The following is an 18,696-nucleotide window of genomic DNA, read 5'->3' as shown; positions in this document are numbered from 1 at the left end:
GGACTGGGTACAGACGAGCTTCAGTCCTCTGCTCCATTGGCGTAGTCGTCTCGGGGGGCGAACGAAGAGGGGGTGCTCGGTGGTGGACCATTGCTTGATGGCGCAGGCGCAGCGTTCTCTGGAGGTGCTGGCGCCGGCGTGCGTCGGACGGCGGTGAAGGGTGCCAGATCGTCAGGTGAAGGGGTGTGGTCCGTTGCAGGCACTGTGGCAGGACGGATCAGACGAGCTGGGATCCACAGGGGCTGCGGCTCAGAATCTGGAAAGACACAAGCAAAACCTCGCCCTTGGGCAAGGAGGGGGGCTGGTCGTTGCCAGCGGTTAGTTTGGGGGTCTTTCCAATGGACAAGAGGGGCTTGGGTGGGACGCCACATGGGGCCCCAATGCTTGTGGGTGGGAGAAAGGCCTTTCTTGTCAAATGTGAGCAAGTTTAAGTGAATTAAGCAGGTGGTAACAACGTCTCCTGGTGGCTTTAGAGGAGCTTCGTTTTGCTCTTTGTGAATAAGGAGCTTGAGCTGTTGGTTAATGCGCTCGACGATGCCTTGTCCTTGTGGGTTGTAGGGAACCCCGAAATGATGTGTGATCTTGTACATTTGTAGGAAGGCAGCAAAGGCGGAGCTCCGATAAGTGGGGCCATTGTCTGTTTTGAGGTCCCATGGAACGCCCATAAAAAGGATGGCTTGGCGTAGCGCACGGATGGCGTGTTTGGCTGTTTCTCCTGGAAGGGGCAGGGCGTAGCACATGTGCGAGAAGGTGTCGACGGCAACATGCAGGAACTTGAGTCTTCCAAAAGAGTTGACATGAGTAACGTCCATTTGCCATTGGGAGTTTGGGCGAAGACCTCGCGGGTTGACGCCCTGTGGCTGTAATGGGCCGAGAGGTAAGAGAGGCGCGCAGGTGTGGCAAGAGTGCACGAGGTGCTTACAGGTTTCCATGGGCAGATTGGGAAAGAGCTTATGAATTGAGCGCGCTGAGAAGTGGAACTGTGCATGCAGTAGCTTGGCCTGGTTGACAACGTCCCCAAGATAAAGCGGCCAGGGCACGCTGTGGTTGGCAAGTGCGGCATGCCGTGGTTGGCATGTGCAGGGCATGCTGTGGCAGGCGAGCTCAGCGTGCTGTGCTGGTGATGCCTGAGCTGGTGATGGCTGGACAGCACGGTCGGCGGCTTGATTTCCAGCGGTTAGCGGGCCAGGGAGGCCACTGTGACTTCTGATGTGAGTGATGAACCAAGGGTGGTCTCTGGCTTCAAATTGGTGCTGGAGGAACTGAAGCGCCCTATCGATGGCTGTATCCGTAGGGAAGAGGCAAGGCATGGCACACCTGCAGGGTGTATAAACTGTCTGTGAAGATATTGAGCGGCTGGTTGGGGCAGGTGTGCAGAGCAACAGCAACTGCGAGCAGTTCTCCGACTTGGACGGAGAACGCGTTCGAAAACACAAGGGTTCGTGGCATTGGGGAACCAGGTGAATAGATGACCGCAGCATAGGAGGTCTTTGAGGCATCTGTAAAGGCCGTTACTGCGTGTGGAAGAGGTTTCCTAGACGGCAATGGATGGAACGGAGTGGAGAATGCGAGTCACGAGAGGCCTTGGAGAAGTCGGTGATGAGGATAGTGGTTGTCGAAAGAGCCTCTGAAAGTTTCAGCGAGCACTTGCATGTCCACGTCGTGGATGAGCAGGTTGGTAGTAGCCTTGGCGTCAAAGGGCCAGACGATTGTGGAAGGAGGAACTCCGTAGGTATGCACACATAGCCCCACAAGGTCGGAGGCGAGGGCGATCCATGTCCTTGTGAAGGGGCAGATTTTTGGGAGCTTACTCTTGGAAGTGTGTAGCCAGAGCAGTGGCCCGTCTTGCCAGAGGAATCCAGTGGGCGTTACTGGCGTGGGAAGAACCAATGCGAGGATTGGCAGTCCTGGGGCGTAGCGCTCGAGGCAGCAGGCCCGAAGGGCCTCGTTGACATCCTGCACAGCCTCTCGGGCTGCTGGAGTGATGACGATGGGGTGGGTGACTGCGTCGGCTGGAAGATCCTTAGTCTGAAGGAGCTCGAAAAGAGGCTGAAGTTGAGCCGTGGTGATGGGGAGCGCTGACCGAAACCAATTGATTTGGCCGCATAGCTGCTGTAGCTCCGTTAGAGACATCTTGGGCGACACCTGTAGCTTTGGTGCTACTGGCTTAACATGGTGGTGAAAGTGAAACCCCAAAAATTGAAAGGGGGATTGAAGGCGAATCTTGTCAGGCTGAACAGTAAGTCCGATCTGTGAGAGATTGTGGAGAAGCTCCGAGACGAGAGTTTCCAGCTCACGAGGATCCTTAGCGGCAATGAGCAGATCATCCATGTAGTGGATGATGTGGGCGCGCCTGTGGGCCTTCTTGCGGAGTGGATCGACTGCGCGATCGACAAAGAGTTGGCAGATGGCCGGGCTGTTGCGCATTCCTTGAGGGAGGACTCTCCATTGGTAACGCTGGGCTGCACCTTGATGGTTTGTTTGAGGCACCGTGAAGGCGAACCGTGGGCAGTCTCGTGGATGGAGAGGAATGGAGAAGAAGCAGTCCTTGATGTCGATGATGGCCGCGTGCATGTGCTGAGGGACAGCGGTGGGGTGCGGGCACCCTGGCTGCAGCGATCCCATTGGCTTGATGTGCTTGTTGACCTCACGTAGGTCATGGAGAAGGCGATATTTGCCACTGCTTTTCTTGGTAATAACAAAGACAGGTGAATTGTAGGGACTAGTGGAAGGTTCAATGTGTCCTGCCCGTAATTGCTCTTTGACGAGAGCGGAGAGGGCTTGCAGTTTGTAAGATGGCAAGGGCCACTGCTCGACCCAGATGGGCTCCTCTGTGTCCCATTCCAGAGGGATAGGGTCAGGCGTTGTGATGGGAGCAGTGGCCCCCGCTAGGGGGGGGGCAGGCTGAGCGAGAGGGCCTCAGTAGTGAGGATGGCTCCTGTTTGGCTGAGGATATCTCTTCCCCAGAGATTACCACCAACGGTGGAGAGGATAAGGGGGCAGAAGCGACCGTGCCGGCCCTCTCGGTCCTCCCATTTGATAGGAGTGGCGCATCTCCAGGACTCGGTGGAGCCTGTGGCCCCAATTACCTGAGGCTCCTGCTCAAGAGCCCAGTGGTTGAAGGCGGCGATTTCAAACGGGATGCAGGAGACCTCTGCACCGGAGTCAAGCAGTCCCTCTAACCATTGCCCTTCGATTTTGAGCTCCATGACAGGCTTGGAGGAGCTTCTGATGGGAACCGTCCACATCAAGGCTTGGGGGCTCTCTGGTGGGTGGCCTCTTGGGGGCGGGGCTGAGGCTTGCCCCGCTGGGAGTTTAAAGGTTGGCGAGGGCTTTGAGTGGAGCGGCAGTCGTGGGCCCAATGATATCCTTTTCTGCATCGAGGGCATGGGGTGGAAGGCCCTCTCGGGCGGGATGGAGGGCGGCTGCCGGATGCTGGGAGGGGTGGTCTCCCAGTCTGCGATTGTGGGCAGTCTCGGGCGAAGTGGCCCGTCTCACCGCATCTGAAGCATCCGGAAGAAATGGCTAGGGCCGTGGCAATGGCTTTGGCGAGGCTAGTGGCCTGCGGGTCAAGGTTGCGGCAAGCCAAGACCCAGTCATGGACGCCCTTATCCCGCATGGTGAGGATAATCTGCCGGCAAGCATCGAGGCATCCTTCAATGATGAGATCTTTGGCGAGAGCGACCTGGGCCTCCTCTCCGCGGACCTTACGCTGGCAGGCCTCGATGACGCGGGCGACAAAGGTAGCGAAATCTTCGTCTTTGCCCTGGGTCATCTGGGCGAGCTTTTGAGGTCTCGTGGCGGGGACATTGCGGAAGGATCGCAGGGCTAGTTCTCTAAGCCGGAGCCAAAAACCGGGGGGCGCATTGCGGTACTGCACAGGATCGGTGAAAGTACCGATGCCTGTGTACGCCTCTGGGGGGTCCTGGATACCCGCACTGGCATTCTCGGTGATGCGCCTCTCAGCCTCTGCCTGGAAGTGGCATCTCCATTCCACGAACTGTCCTGGGGCCAGAATGGCCCGGGCAAGTGAAATCCAATCATAGGGGAGAACAAGTTGTGCCCCAAGTTCCTCGAGCAGCTGTTGGGCGTACGGACTCCCGATGCCATCCTCCTTAACTGCGCGTCTAAGGTTTTTAATTTCATCAGTGGTGAAAGGGAGCCATTGCTGGGGGCGCGCTTGAGAGGGTGCTGGGTTCAAAGGGAAGAGGTGAGGGGTGGCCCCTGTCATGGGTGGGCCGGAGTGGCCCAGCCATGTGTCTGAACTGGTCCAAGGCCTGGACGCTGGTGCCGGCGGAGCGGCCAGTGGAGGAGGAGGTGGCGGCCATGTTGTCTGAGAGGGGGGACAAGATGGACGCAGAGGAGTTTCCGGTTGCAAACAAGATGGTGGGGGCTCTCCTTCCGGTTGCAAACAAGATGGCTGCGGAGCAGTTTCCGGCGGACAAAATGTCCGCGGCAAGGCTTCCGGTGATTTATAAGATGGCGGAGGCTCTCCTTCCGCCCTGCACCAAGATGGCGGAGGCTCTCCTTCCGGTTTGCGCCAAGATGGCGGACGCTCTCCTTCCGGTCTGCGCCAAGATGGCGGACGCTCTCCTTCCGGTCTGCGCCAAGATGGCGGAGTGACCGGAAGAGGCGGGTAAAGAGAGGTGGGATTTCCGCCTGAGGGTCCATACTTCCTCCCTTCAGGCGAAGAAGAAGGAGGAAGTGTGCCATCTTGGTGGCCAGGTGGGAACTTCCCCCTTTCAAGCGAAGAAGAAGGAGGAAGTTCACCATCCTGGTGACTAGGCAGGAACCTCCCCCCTTCAGGCGGAGAGGAAAGAGGAAGTTCGCCATCCTGATAATAGTCGTCCCGAAGAGGATGGAGCTCAAGGTCGGCATTGAGCTGACTAGATAAGGACTCAGTATCTGAGTCGGGAGTGTCCCCCTTATCAGGGTCGCAGTCGAGCGGCCGCGCAGCAGCCCCGGCGGAAACCTGGTAAGCGTCTTTCGGGGCAGGCGCGCCAAGGAGGCAGGCGCGGATGGCCACAAGCGTGGGCAGGAGGCCAGGGGGAAACGACCTGCCATCATGCTCCATAGAGGAGGTGACGCGGTCAATGAGACGCGAGTAAGTGTCTGGGCTCCAAAGGTGGCAGGTGGCCAGCCACGGATTGAAAGGCAGGAGGAGATCCCAGTACTTTTGCAGGTGGCGGAGGGAAACCCTAACGCCATTAGTGTCTAGGAGGCCAGCAAGTGCTCTGACTTGCGGCGCTTGGCGGGAAGATAGACGCCCGCCCATTTTTCTGCCGGGGGCCGATAACGGGGGTCCTTACCTTGAGAGTGCGGCGAAGGGGTGGGAGCGAGGTCCCACGGGGGTGAGGCAGCGGTCACTTCGGACCGGCCCTGGTCCCTGTTCGGGCGCCAGTTGCGGCTGGGGCGGCTTGCACCCCGATGCTGACGGGGGGGTTTGGAGGGGTCAGACTAGACCACAGTGGCATCTGATGCTACGGCAGACAGCATCAGAGGGGCTCTCAGGAGTGGAGGACGCACGGCAAGGGGAGGAAGAAAGCCGCGGAGACCAGGTCTGTGCGCAAGTCCGTTTTATTAAGGAAGTGCAGTGGGTTATATAGAGAATGAGGAGGGCGGGGTAGAGCAGGAGGAGTGAGGGCTACGGGGCGGCTGGGGATTGGCAGAAACTTGTGGGTGGACTTGTGGTTTTGTGCTGTTAGCTGTTGCTAGGGAAGTGGGCAGATTTCAGGTTATGATGCAACACACCACCAAATAACATTAATAAGCACTCACAAGCCAAGTTTTCCCTGAACATAAGCTATACTATTTCTGCAGACTTCATCCTCAGTGGTGTCTCTTTTGATCTTACTTATAAATATTATCTTTGTTACCTAAAAGAGCAACAACAAAAACCTTCCAATTGAACCATAAAGTCTGCAAGAGACAGAAAATGATATTCTGCCTTTAGCCAATACTCCATGTGCTCAGTAGGTTTTAATACTTTATTACTGCTTCGTCCAATTTTCTGCTTTGCCACCATAGCTAAATGGTACACTACAGTCTCAAAATCCCCATATAGCAGTTTGACATTGCTTATGAATTCCAAAAATAGACATTGGATTATGTTTGTAAACTGGTCTGCTCCTCTGGGCTTATTAGATTAGATTGGATTCAGAGGTTTCAGTTTCACTTGATTAAATAATGATTAAGGTTTTGAATGGGTCGCCTCAGTAAGACATGGGATCCCCACCCTCTTGGTGGGCAGGGAATCTCAGAGAACCACACCACAGAGAAGGGAGGTTGTAGTTTTGAGTTGGAGTCCAGGAAGTAAGCACATGGGAGAGAACAGAGCAGCTGAGCCAGGAGAGAATCAAGTCCCAGGGAGAGAGACAAAGCCTAGAGAGACAAAGTCTAGAGAGCCTGATAGTCTACTGCCGACCTTGTGGAGAGAAGAGAGCAGCTGAGCCTGGAGAGAAATGAGCCCTGTGAGAGAGACAAGACTTATCCCACCCTATAGCTGATATTGGAAGAAGCTGGGAACACAGAGCCTGAAGACGAAGAGGAAGGCTGAATGTTGGCAGCCATCATGCTGAAACATGTGGCAACAGACTTTGATGAGGGAAGTAACTTACGCTTTATGGCCTGGTAACTCTAAGTTTCTATCCCAAATAAACACCCTTTTTAAAGCCAACAGATTTTTGGTATTTTGCATCAGTACCCCTTTGGCTGACTAATACACCTCATTTCTAGGGCTTATTAATCTCCTTTCCCTCTGGATGATTTTCTAGGAAATCACAAGGTCTTCTCTACCCACGTCTCTGACATGTTATCCTTATGGTCTTTAGTAAATATGCACTGGGAAAACCTGACAACATTTCATCAGTTATCTCTTCCATTAGCTCTTGTCATCTCCTAAAACTCTTAAATTTCTCCTTGTGACCACAGGCTTTTATTATTTGATTTCTTAAAACCTCTTTTACTTAGGGATGCTCTTCTTACAAAAATAAAAACGAAAACAAAGAACACTTTTGGATGTTTGGATGACTGGAGGAAAAAAACATGGGTAGTTTCTTGGGGGTGGCAAATTTTGTTTAGACTAATTTAGGACATAAAATCTGGATCCCAAAGATCTTAGTAACCAAGTCAGGCTTTTTGATTTCAAGTGTAGCTTGCAGAATTGAGGCCCCAACAGCCAGAGCTTAACAACACCCAGGAAAATAAAGATTTCTTTCTATCAATGTTCAAGTAAAAATTTCAAGGGAAAACTCTGATCGGCCCTCTTTGGTTCGCATGCATACTCCTTGGACCAAACATTTTGGCAAAGGATGGGATACCGTAATTGACTAGGCTTGGTTCATATGCATTCCTCTATAGCCAGGGTTCAGGATCTATTAGGAAAAGGATAGGAATAATAAGGTTTTCTAAAATGATTAGACAATTCAACCCACTCCTCCAATGTAATTAATCTCTCTCTGTCTTAGTCTTAGGGGCTGCTTGTTCTCTCATTCATGGTATTTCTCCTCTAGATGTCTCTCTTGTCTAGGAAGAATAATTTACTTGCCCATAATTTACACTGTTATAATTTCTCTTTCTTTCAACTTTTGCTTTAGTTGCTCAGATGTGGTTTTTAAATTTTTATTTTATTTATTTATTTTTTAATGTGTCAAGTTGGCTGTGTTATGGTATTTAGGTATTTGGTCAAACACTGACCTAGTTTTTACTATGGAGGTATTTCATAGTAGATGGGTTTAGCATCTACAATCAGTTGACTTTCAATTAAGGAGATTTACTCAGAGCTGTGTGGGTGGGCCTCATCCAATCAAAGAGAACTGAAGATTTCAAGAATCAGAAGGAATCTGCCTTGAGGCTATACCTTTCTCTCTTCCCTGGCTTCCTCTACAGACCTGGACTGATGACTTCAACATCACTCCTCCCAGAATGTCCAGCCTCTGGCCCGCCATCCAAAATTCAAACTTGCCAGTCTCCACTGTAGTATAAACTAATTACTTGTAATAAATCTCTTAATATATTCTCTTAATTTATACATATATTAAGAGATGCATTACATCCTGTTAGTTCTGTTTCTCTGGAGAACCCTGAGTATGACAGCTCCTAATTCCAGCTGACTCAGTAACATACTTTCCCAATCCTAAATTATCAAGAGATAATTTACTGTACAGCAGACACTGGCCGAATTATGAAAGTCACATCTTCTCTAGTCCAAGGTGGGAGGATAACTTGATAAAGAACACAGTATTTGAGGGTGGTAAGGGCTTTGGAGGAAATAAATGCCACTAACTTCATCATGATCTTCAGGCCTCTTCCCATTCTAGTTCACAGTTACTTTTCCCCCCAATTTTGACTTGACAACCATTTCCATGAGGTTATTGCAGGAATTCATAAATTTCTTAACCACTTAATTTTCTTCCAGAGGTGAGTTTTTACAAAGTTAACATTGAAATAGTTTGAATGATCTAAGAATTGACGAAACCTTGAGTTTAATTGACTTCCTCTGCACTCTACTTATGCACAAGACAGTTAGGTGATTCATGAGTTCACATTCATATATTAAAATTAAATCACTAGTATATATTAGGAAACAATATTGTCTGCCTCCAATATTCTCCTCTCTGAGTTCTAATTTCATCATCTTTTGGGTCAAATTGACTGCTTTATTTTGGACTCTTCTCAAAGCCCTCCTGATAAGTAGACATTTCATTTGCATACAAAAAGGCACACCGCATGGCTGGATAAACCAGCCATCTGGTCTGGGCAATTTATCTGGATTATTACTGAACTATACAAAGCTATGTAAATATATATTCTTAAAATTCCAACTGCTCTCTTATCCATCTGTCTTACTGCCTTTCCCTTCAGGAATCCTGAGCAGACAGGATCATTTACTTCTTTCACCCCTGACACACAGCTACATATATGCACTTATCTCCCTGCTCTATTAACTATTGCTAGTGAAAGTCAAGTCATAAAGCCAGGCCAGTTGATCCACTGCCAATTAGGTCTATTCAAACTCAGTCAGGCTTCACAGCTGATTAGCATACCTTTCACTAATCCCCAGTTTAATCCCATCACATTGTCTCAATTTGCTAAAGCCCATTCCAAAATGTTTGCATTCTCTTCCAGTTCTGGATTTCTCATTCTTTAAGGTAATCCATTAGAGAAACTTAAGTCTAAGAATACTAATGAGTAACTATCAGTATAATTATAACAGTATATAATTTTTTAATGTTCTATAAAAATTGGCAGAGGAAACTGTATTAGTTAAGGATCTCCAGAGACACAGGAATCAGCCCATGGAGTCTTAGAGATTGATAGGTCTAATATAAATAGGGCAGGCTGCAAGTTGTAAACACTGATGAAGGTGTTGATGTATTCCATAGGTAAGATGGATTGCTGAAGTAGAAGTAGGAAATCTTCCTTCTGACTTCTGAAATAACTCTATTCTGGCATCAAGACCTCCAACTGCTTGGATGAGGAGACTCTTCTCACTGATAAGGGTAATCTCATTTGATGATTGTAGATGCAATTAGACATGATGCAACCAACTGACTATAAATGCAATTTCATCTCTGGAATAACTTCTATCATAATCAAGCCAGTGCAGTGCATGCTTGACCTAAACAAGTGTATACCATAGCCTGGCCAAGTTGACACATGAAATTAAACATCACAGAACTTATTACATGAAGAGAGTTCAATTTTTTTGCACTAAACTATTTTTGTGTTTCTAATGTTCCAAATTAAAATGAATTCTTTATTTGTCATGCAGGAAGTTTGAATCCATTGAATCTGAAGTGAAATTGTTATCACTCTGTGTGCTTAGTGGTAAATTCAAGAAACTCTACTATATAGGATAGTGGTTAAAAACACGGACTCTAAAGTCAGACTGTCTGAGTTCACAATCCCGACTTTTCCACTCACAGCTGTGTCTCATTGGGAAATTTAATTGCCTTCCCTGTGCTTCTGCTTCTCATCTGCAAGATACGTGTAATATATTTTCCTTCTCACCAAATTTTAAAGACACTTAAAAAAGACAAAATTTATAAAAAGCATATAACGCATATATTATATAAAATAAACACATCTTAACCTCATCTCTTCATCCCCTAAAAAAGAGAGCCTCCCTGTGTAGACTTATTGTGCTGATATGAGAGCCTATTCTACTTTTATTCTTTCTTCACATATGCAGCCCCTCACATTAATCTCCCCATGCCACTGACCTAGCTGGTTTTCAGGCAGGCTTTCACTTGAAGAGTTTACATTGTTAAAGCTAGGAATTTGAGGTAAAAATTCTAGCCAAGAAGAATGAGTATTCATTTGACTGACTTTTGTCCTTTACACATTTATTCCATTGCAACATTGGCCATGGTTAATGGCTGGTTGAGGATCTAGGGTATTCAGGATCCAGATTATCTCCTCTCAGAGATACAGTTATCAGTATGTCACCTCCAGTTCCTCAACTCCCTTTCACTACTCTGAAATTTGTGTTGTACACATGACTGAAATTGCTCTTATAAGGTGACTGATGATAATGTAATAGTTAAGATGACCTTTCTTATTTCTTATCATACCATTAGTATTTTCTGCTAGTCACTTGTTCCTTGGATTTTATGACAACACTCTTCCAATTTTCCAGGTGTTTCTCTCACGATTTATTTTTTCATCATCTTCATGGTGTGGAAAAAGTTGCTATATGGTGCACTGTGAGAACACAGGCTCAGGCTCAGCAGAGACTCCTTTATTTCTTACAAGCACAAGGGTCTCAAAGGGCAGGGAAAAAGATGCCCCCATGGCCAGACCCCAGGGAGGCCAACTGCTTGAATCAGAGTCAACTCTGCAATGCCCCTCAGAAATGAGGGACCAATTGTGGCTAGTCCCCTGAAGAGGCCACCTGCTCTGCAGCTCCACATGCCTTGCTTGGCGTCAGAGATGAGGTACACGCGCTGCCTGAACGAAGGGCTTTTATATACTCCAAGGGAGAGTGCCTTGCCTGTGAACATTCTTTGTGCCTTGGCAGTTGGCTGGGACTGGTTAAGATTTAACATCTCCCTGAGCTGTCAGTTACCTCTTGTGAATAGAAACTTACCAAACACCTGCACACAAACAAACACAAATTCAAATATGCCAAACACTTGCCTGCAAACAAACGAGTGGAAACATAAAAAGTACCCATATGCAAACAAGCAAGAGAGGAAGGAAGGTAAAGGCTAGGAGAGGGCCATTGAGTGTGTCAGTTGCTACCCCAGCACACATACTTTTTCTTCTTTGCCCCAATGTACTCTTCACATATGTAGAAATTCCCCTGCTTGTCCTGTCCTTTGATCTCTATGATTATGAATTTGCAAAACCATGCTGAATTGTTCCATCTACCCTCAAGTTTCAGCCATGGCCCTACCCAGACATTTATCATCTCTTCTCTAGTGTGACAATTTGCAACTTTTTTTGTGAATTCCAGGGAAGATCATGTTCTTGGAGTTTATTCATTCCAGTGGGTGTGGGGCCTTTTATTTGGATTGGATTAAGTTGGGTGGGGACTTTGATTAGTTTACTTCAATGAGGCATGATCCAGGGTAGATGTTGGTCCATTGCTGGAGTTTATATAAACAGAAGACTGAAATCAGAGACATGGAAAGACAGCTACCATTTTACACTGCCATGTTTGAGAGGACTCCAGGTTGCCTACAGCCACAGAAAAACAGAGAAATCCTGAGAGCAGAGAGAGGATAGAAGCTGGACTCAGTGGAGAAGCCTGAAGCTGAAGCAATGAGTCCCAGGAGAGACAAGCCATAGGCCTGATGGCCCACAGTTGAGCTAGAGAAGGAAGTGAGCCTGGAAGAAAAGGCAGAGACTGGCCACCACTTTGCCTTGCCATGTGGCAGGAGTCCCGGATTGTCAGCAGCCCACCATTAGTGAGGCAGCATCTCTGATGATGCCTTGATTTGGACATTTTCACAGCCTTGGAATGGTAAGATTTTTGTGCTAATAAGTTCCTATTATAAAAACCCACCTATTCTGGTGTTTTGCATTGGCAGCCATTAGCAAACTAAAACACCCAGTTTATATCAACAGTATCCTAACAAGTTTCTCAGTACCTCTAGTCTCACCTCTTTCAAATCCCCAAGATCATCTGTCTAAATGGAGAAACAATATAATATATATTTACCTAACACCAGTTCCTTGCAAAGTAATTGTCTTTTAAAGACACTCCGTTGTATTTATTCAATGGGTTAATAAATGATTCAATGAAGTAATGGTTGGATAGGGGAAGCAAAACTCTCAAGAAATTGATCTGTGAAATATGCTCAGTAACCTCTGTCATGAAATTCTGAAGCCTTATTCATCCCTAAAACTCAAAGCGAGTTTTGCTGTCCTAGTGTTTCTTTCATCCAGAGACAATGAATCATGCCAAATTATAGCTCCTAAAACCTTACAGCAAATGCAAAATGTCCTGTAGGGCATTCATCTTTCATACTGCATTATATTTTTAAATGATAATTGTTGTCATAAATGCTCTTACCCACATTTCAGCTAGTTAGAAATTTTGCCTGCTTCAATAAAATGAAAGATGCCAGATTGTTTACAGATGAATTAATCATGACATTATCCCTGGAACTTTTAAATTACATCAATTACATTGCATTTATCCTCACAAATAACCTGCATATTAAACAAATGGAATCTTTTTTCTTATTAATAAAGATTAAGTCATTAACTAGCACTACTTGAACAGCTATGGATCTGCAGTCAATGACTCCCAGGACAGATAAGAAATCTAGCTGTGTCACAAAATATATGCCATCCTTTCAGGGGCATCGTCAATCTTTATGGAATTGGGGATCATTCGTTTTCTTTAGGAGTTCGTCTACGGATTGATTATAACATTTAGATGTACTAGACTGCCTAATGCTGTGAGCTCAAGAGAGGTATGTGAAATAATTCCACATTAAAGAACCCAATACTTTGTCACTTTTGTGAGACATAAGACAAGCCTGGCTGTTCAGTTTCAAATTTAACTTTTCAAATACCTAAAAAATTTGGATTTAATTGAGCAGTGTCTTTCTAGCAGTAACTTGCCAAAGTCTGAAATAATTCAGGCAGAGCTGTATAAAAAATTTCCACTCTTGTCTATGAATTATTTATTTATATCTATATATAATAAAGATAGAAATAATTAAATGTAAAATTTGTTTAAATATACTGGTCTCAAAAATGTTTGTGGAAAAAGTAGCCTTTGGTTCATTGTTTTAATTTCATTGGCATTATTTGTTATATATTATAAAATGTTAATGAAACTATACAAAATCAACATTTCTCTTATCAATTATCCCTAACTATAAAGCTAAATAACAGAATAGACAATGACAATAGATAACCAAAGCACCTGTTACCACACCTCTCTTTTAGCATCAGCTTTCTTTGTCATTTGGTGGAAAAGCAGATGTTGTGATCTTAGACCCTTGGAAGCTACTCCTTCCCATCATGAACTGATTTTTGTAACCTCTACCTTCACCATGTGCTACCTCAGTGGGCTTCTAGGCAGAAAAGGAAAAGGCAATTCTAGAACTATTGGCAGCATACAATGCCACCGCACTACAAGTAAGATTCTAACAAAATGGGAACAAACATTAACTCCCCAGACACTCAGAAAGTGTCTTAGATATATGTATCTGGTCAGCATCAAAGGATTGTTTAGATTTAGTACTCCATGATCCCACTCACTCAGATGGGTTGCTTCTTAAGCCTGTTCTTTTTACTAAACCTATCGCACACTCAGCCTACACCCTGCATACACCCACTGCCTTCCTTGAGGTCTGTGAGTTACCAAGAGAATGGCAAATATCTTGTTTTCTGGATCAAATGTCTAGCATAGTATATAGTATCAAGTGGGTATGCAATAAGTATTACACTGAATGAATGAATGGATGTCACAGAAAATATAGAAGTGATCAAAATAAATTCCCTGCATTTTCCACCTCAAAATCTACAAAACAATATTTATGCACACCCATCTTTTATTCCTTTGTGTGTGCATATGTCCCTTGTCTCATTTAAGGTAATTCATTCTTCTGTCTGTGTGGTGAATTATGTTATTGTCTACCTCCTGAGGTATCTTATTCCATTGGTTATATCTTTTCTTTCATCTGTCTTCAGTCTCTCCTTCACTCCTGACTCTTTCTGGTTGTATTTTACATATGTTTATAATTCTCACATCTTACAACAAACAAATTAACAAACCCTTCTTTGAAACTCCAAATATCCCTTCCACCACCAATCAATAATAATTTGGGTTCCCATGAAAACAAAGAAGCATGGAACAAGGAATAGGGTATAATTTATTTGAGAGGTGATTCCAGGAAGTTGCAGGCAGTGAAAAGCAAAGGAGAAAAATCCAATAAAAAGGCATAATATCATGGTCACCACCATAGGACCTTCTGAGAAAGTAAAAGCACAGAATTTGGAATTGTCTTTCTGAAAAATGACAGGCTAGAGTATTTATCTTCTAGCCCCAGAGGTTGGAGGTCTCCTGTGGGTGGAAAGTCCCCTGACTTAATAGCTCATTCACCAGCAGAGTGGGTTCTCACAGCATTGCAGAAGACCAGGACAAAGAGCAGAACAACTCATGGCATACCCTTGGTGAGACTCGGGTAATGCTCCTTAATCTGCTTCAATCTGACCTCAACGCAGATCATTCCATTGGCATGCTCTCTCACCACACCCAGTTTGGTTGGAGGTAAAAGGAGTCATATAGTATAGGAGCACCAAACCTCAAAATTCAATCCACGGCAGTCCACAGCATTGAGATGGATGGAAGAACAGTAGTTTGGGATGCAAAATGGTGGTCCAGTCTTCATTTCCTTTAATCTCCAGCAGTATATTACAAAGTTGAACATTTTTTTTTTAAATAAAATACAATATCCTCCCACTTTTTTCTATTATGCAGAATTTTTCCTTGTTCTCCTACAATTTCATTGTCAATTTTTCAGTCTCCTTTGCAGAGTCCTCTTGCTCTAAATATTGGACTTTCTTAGGATACAGTTCTATACTTTCTGCTATTCACATTCCACTCCCCCATAGCTAATGCAGTCTCTTTGTTCTCTAGCTCTATTATCTTTTTCAAAGCATTTGTTTAACATATGCTTTGCCCATGAGGTTATAATATCCACAGCATTATATATTTCTTTATCCCCACACCCTTCTTTATCCAAGACATGCAGGAGAATCACAAAAATATACAATTAATCAGGAATTCATGGGTTTTCTCTCTTATGTTCTCTAGGCTTGCCTGGTTTCCCTCAGGTGTGCAGTTGTCTGTCCTTATAGAAAGTAACCACAGGAAACTACAGGCAGATCTGTGATTATTCAGCAGTGTATATGTCACCATTCTCAGCAAACTGCCAGAGATATTGCATAAAAATCCAATTACAGACTCATTTTCCAATACTATATCACTGTCCATAGTGATATCATCTACTTATAGTGATGATATCACCTGTGATATCATCTGACTTATAAAATGATCATTTCTTCAATCATCAGTGTAGCAGTTTGATAGTATTGATGAATTCCAAAAAGAAATATTGGATTATGTTTGCAATCTAATCTTTTCCTCTGAGCATATTAGATTATATTGGATCAGTAGGGCATTGATCCCTGCCCTTTGGTGGGTGGAGACTCACAGATAAAAGGCATGGCAAAGGACAGAGCTGCGGGGGGGTTTTAATGTTGGCGTTTTGATGTTGGAGTTTGCTGCTGAAGCTGGAGCCCCAGAGAGAGAGACAGAGCATTTCGCCTGATAGTCTACAACTGACCTTGTGGGGAAAACAGAGGAGCTGAGCCAAGAGGAACCCAGGAAGCCTGAACCCTTGCAGATGTCAGCAGCCATCTTGCTCCAACACATGAAAATAGACTTTGGTAAGGGAAGTAACTTATGCTTTATGGCCTGGAACCTGTAAGCTCCTACCCCAAATAAATGCCCTTTATAAAAGCCAACAGATTCCTGCATCAGCACCCCTTTGACTGACTAATACAATCAGCAATAGTAAAATACTGGCCTGATTCTGGATAAATTAAAAGATGAAACAAATCTACCATTTAAAAATTACAAACATATCACCCAAGTATTTAAAAAGATAGTTTCTGTGAAAAAATGCTTTCTCTTCTTTGCTATTTTTACATCATAAACAAGGGAAGCCCAGCTAGGATCAGGAAATGCTAAAGAAGCAAGATTACTGGTTAATTAGGAAACACTCAATTTTCCCAAAAGAAAAACATGTCTTCTGACACCTCCCTTTTTTGTAATAAATCATTTGCCCTAGTTATAAGTGATGCTCGCTAAGTAAAAAACTAATTATGTTCAAGTGTGCATGTGTTATGGTAAATGAACAAAGATAGCATTTTATTTGTTCCTGAACCAAATGTAATAGTTTATGAGGGTACATGAAGATATACCCACATATAAATTTTGAATATTTAACGAGGGAGTTTTATTGTCTCTAATTAATTTAGAATATTATATTTAATTATCTATGTAAAGCAATGAACTCAAAGACCACCAATGGAATACTTATGTATATGAAAGCAGAGTCTAGAAATAGCTAAGTCAACATAATATTGTTGTCATGATTTATTAATTTAACATACTAATGGTTCATTAAAACTCTTCTCACCAGTCTCTGTCATCAATCAACAAATATTTACTAAACACTTATTAAGTAAGTGTACATTCCAATCTGTTATAAAATAATATAGAAAGGAAAAGACAAAAATTAATACTAGTTAGGAAATGAATGCAAAATCTTCAGTTGTTTGGCTTGAATATAGCAAATCTGTCAAGTTAGAAAAAAACATTGTTTTATGGTTGCTTCAGATTATTTCAGATAGTCACAATAAAAACATACACAGTTTTTAATTAATGTATTAGCCATACAACAAAAGAAAGGGATTGGACATAGAAAAAATGGAGTAGATAGGCATTCTCTAATTCTTAAGAAACATAAATTTCTCAAGAAAGTCTATGATTTTTGGAGTCTTGAGTCTATTTTTATTCTGATTAAAATGATGAAACTTTATCATATTTAGGTTTCATATCTTGAGTAGAGACTAATCCAAACTAACTTTTTAAATTTTTAAAGAAACTTTACATTCCATAAATGATGCATTGAAAATATAGGGGGATTTCCATATACCCCACTGTCTCCCCCTCCCACACTTTTCCCCATTAACAACATCTTTTATTCCTGTGATATGTTTGTTACAATTCATGAACACATATTGACACATTGCCAAAGGTTCAATAGTTTACATTATAGTTTACACTTCGCACCGCACATTTTTTATACGTTTTGACATAATGTATAATGTATAATGGCCTGTATTCATCATTGCAATGTCATTCAGAACAATTCCAATGTCCCCAAAATACCCCATGTTAAACTGATTCTCCTCCCTCCCCTCTGAACCTCGGTGACCACCACCTTTATATGAATGTTACAAGTTCTTCCATTGCTAGAATAATATTGTCTACTTTAGTCCATAGATGCATTAACCCCTTATGTTTGTTCACTCCTCAGTCTCGTGGATTTTAAGATGGTGATGCCAAACTGACTTTTGTTTCAAGTGACATGAAGGTAAGTATTTTAAAATCAAAAACAACCAAAGCCTATGATGAAAATTTCCCCTATAAAATGGATTTTATGCTGACTTCCCTCCCACAAATTGTCTTTAATTGAAATATTTCAACAAAATCTTTATTGTGCTTGTGATAGACTATTTCCTTTTATTCAAAAGTAAAGAGTATTATGATATAATAGTACATCTGTGAAAACAATAATTAATGTAACCTCTATGCCACCCATGTAAAAGTGTTATAATATAAATATTCTCTAAAAGAGCGCAGAGTTCTATGCTTTAAAAATATTTTATATCCCATCTCCATAAAAAATTGTTACACATTTTATAAAGTATCCTAAACCCAATCTATATTTTGCATTTTAATTAATATAAAAATTACCGTTAAATTAAAAAACAAAATCTCCAGAATGAAACTTTGTGTGCCAGAAATTCTTGATGATGTTTCTTTTTGTTGTTGTTGTTTTTGGAAAATGAAATTAGTAGAATTTTTACAAGGGGTGCATGGTAAGACAAGGAAAGAAAAAAAATAAAGAATGAGACTGCCCTTGGTTTCTTCATCTTGTACTATCTCATGAGGGCATTTGCAGTTTGATGTTCAAAGTGAGAAATGAAAACTTCTAATTCTACATGTTGATGGTTGTGTGGTGTGTCATTTCAATCACACAATAATGTAAGTGCTGTGAAGTAGGTTTTTGTAAATGTGATTAAAGTTTGTAATCAATCAACTTTAACTAAGAGACATAATCCTAGAAAATCTGGGTGGGCCTGATTCTATCAGTTGAAAGATTATAAAAGCATGTCTGAGGCTTTCTTGATGAAGAAGTCCTGCCTATAGACAGTAGCTTCAGCCCTTGTCCTATGGATTGTAAACTTGCCCAGCCAGTTTCACAATTATTTAAGCCAATTTCTTGCAATAAAGCTCTTAATATATGTCTCCTGCATGTTATTCTTCCCTGATTGAATCCTGAGTGATTCAGCCACTCTCCATCCTCTTGGCTATAGAGGTGAAGCTTGGTGACCTCTAGGAAAAGTACCACCTCAGGTGGTTTCCATGGACCTTCA

General features: G+C 43.6%; 1 protein-coding gene across 1 annotated transcript; it reads right to left on the bottom strand.

Annotated features, from left to right (window-relative positions):
* Positions 1 to 3,247: 3,247 nt before the first annotated feature.
* LOC139436219 (endogenous retrovirus group K member 8 Gag polyprotein-like) lies at positions 3,248 to 5,275 on the bottom strand. The gene has a single exon (XM_071207300.1). It carries the CDS (start codon positions 5,273 to 5,275, stop codon positions 3,248 to 3,250), a length of 2,028 nt encoding a protein of 675 aa, XP_071063401.1.
* Between the last annotated feature and the right edge of the window lie 13,421 nt (positions 5,276 to 18,696).

The sequence above is a fragment of the Dasypus novemcinctus genome, chromosome 13 (genome assembly GCF_030445035.2).
Source record: "Dasypus novemcinctus isolate mDasNov1 chromosome 13, mDasNov1.1.hap2, whole genome shotgun sequence".
Classification (NCBI taxonomy): Eukaryota; Metazoa; Chordata; class Mammalia; order Cingulata; family Dasypodidae; genus Dasypus; species Dasypus novemcinctus.
This window is presented reverse-complemented; position numbering and strand designations above follow the sequence as displayed.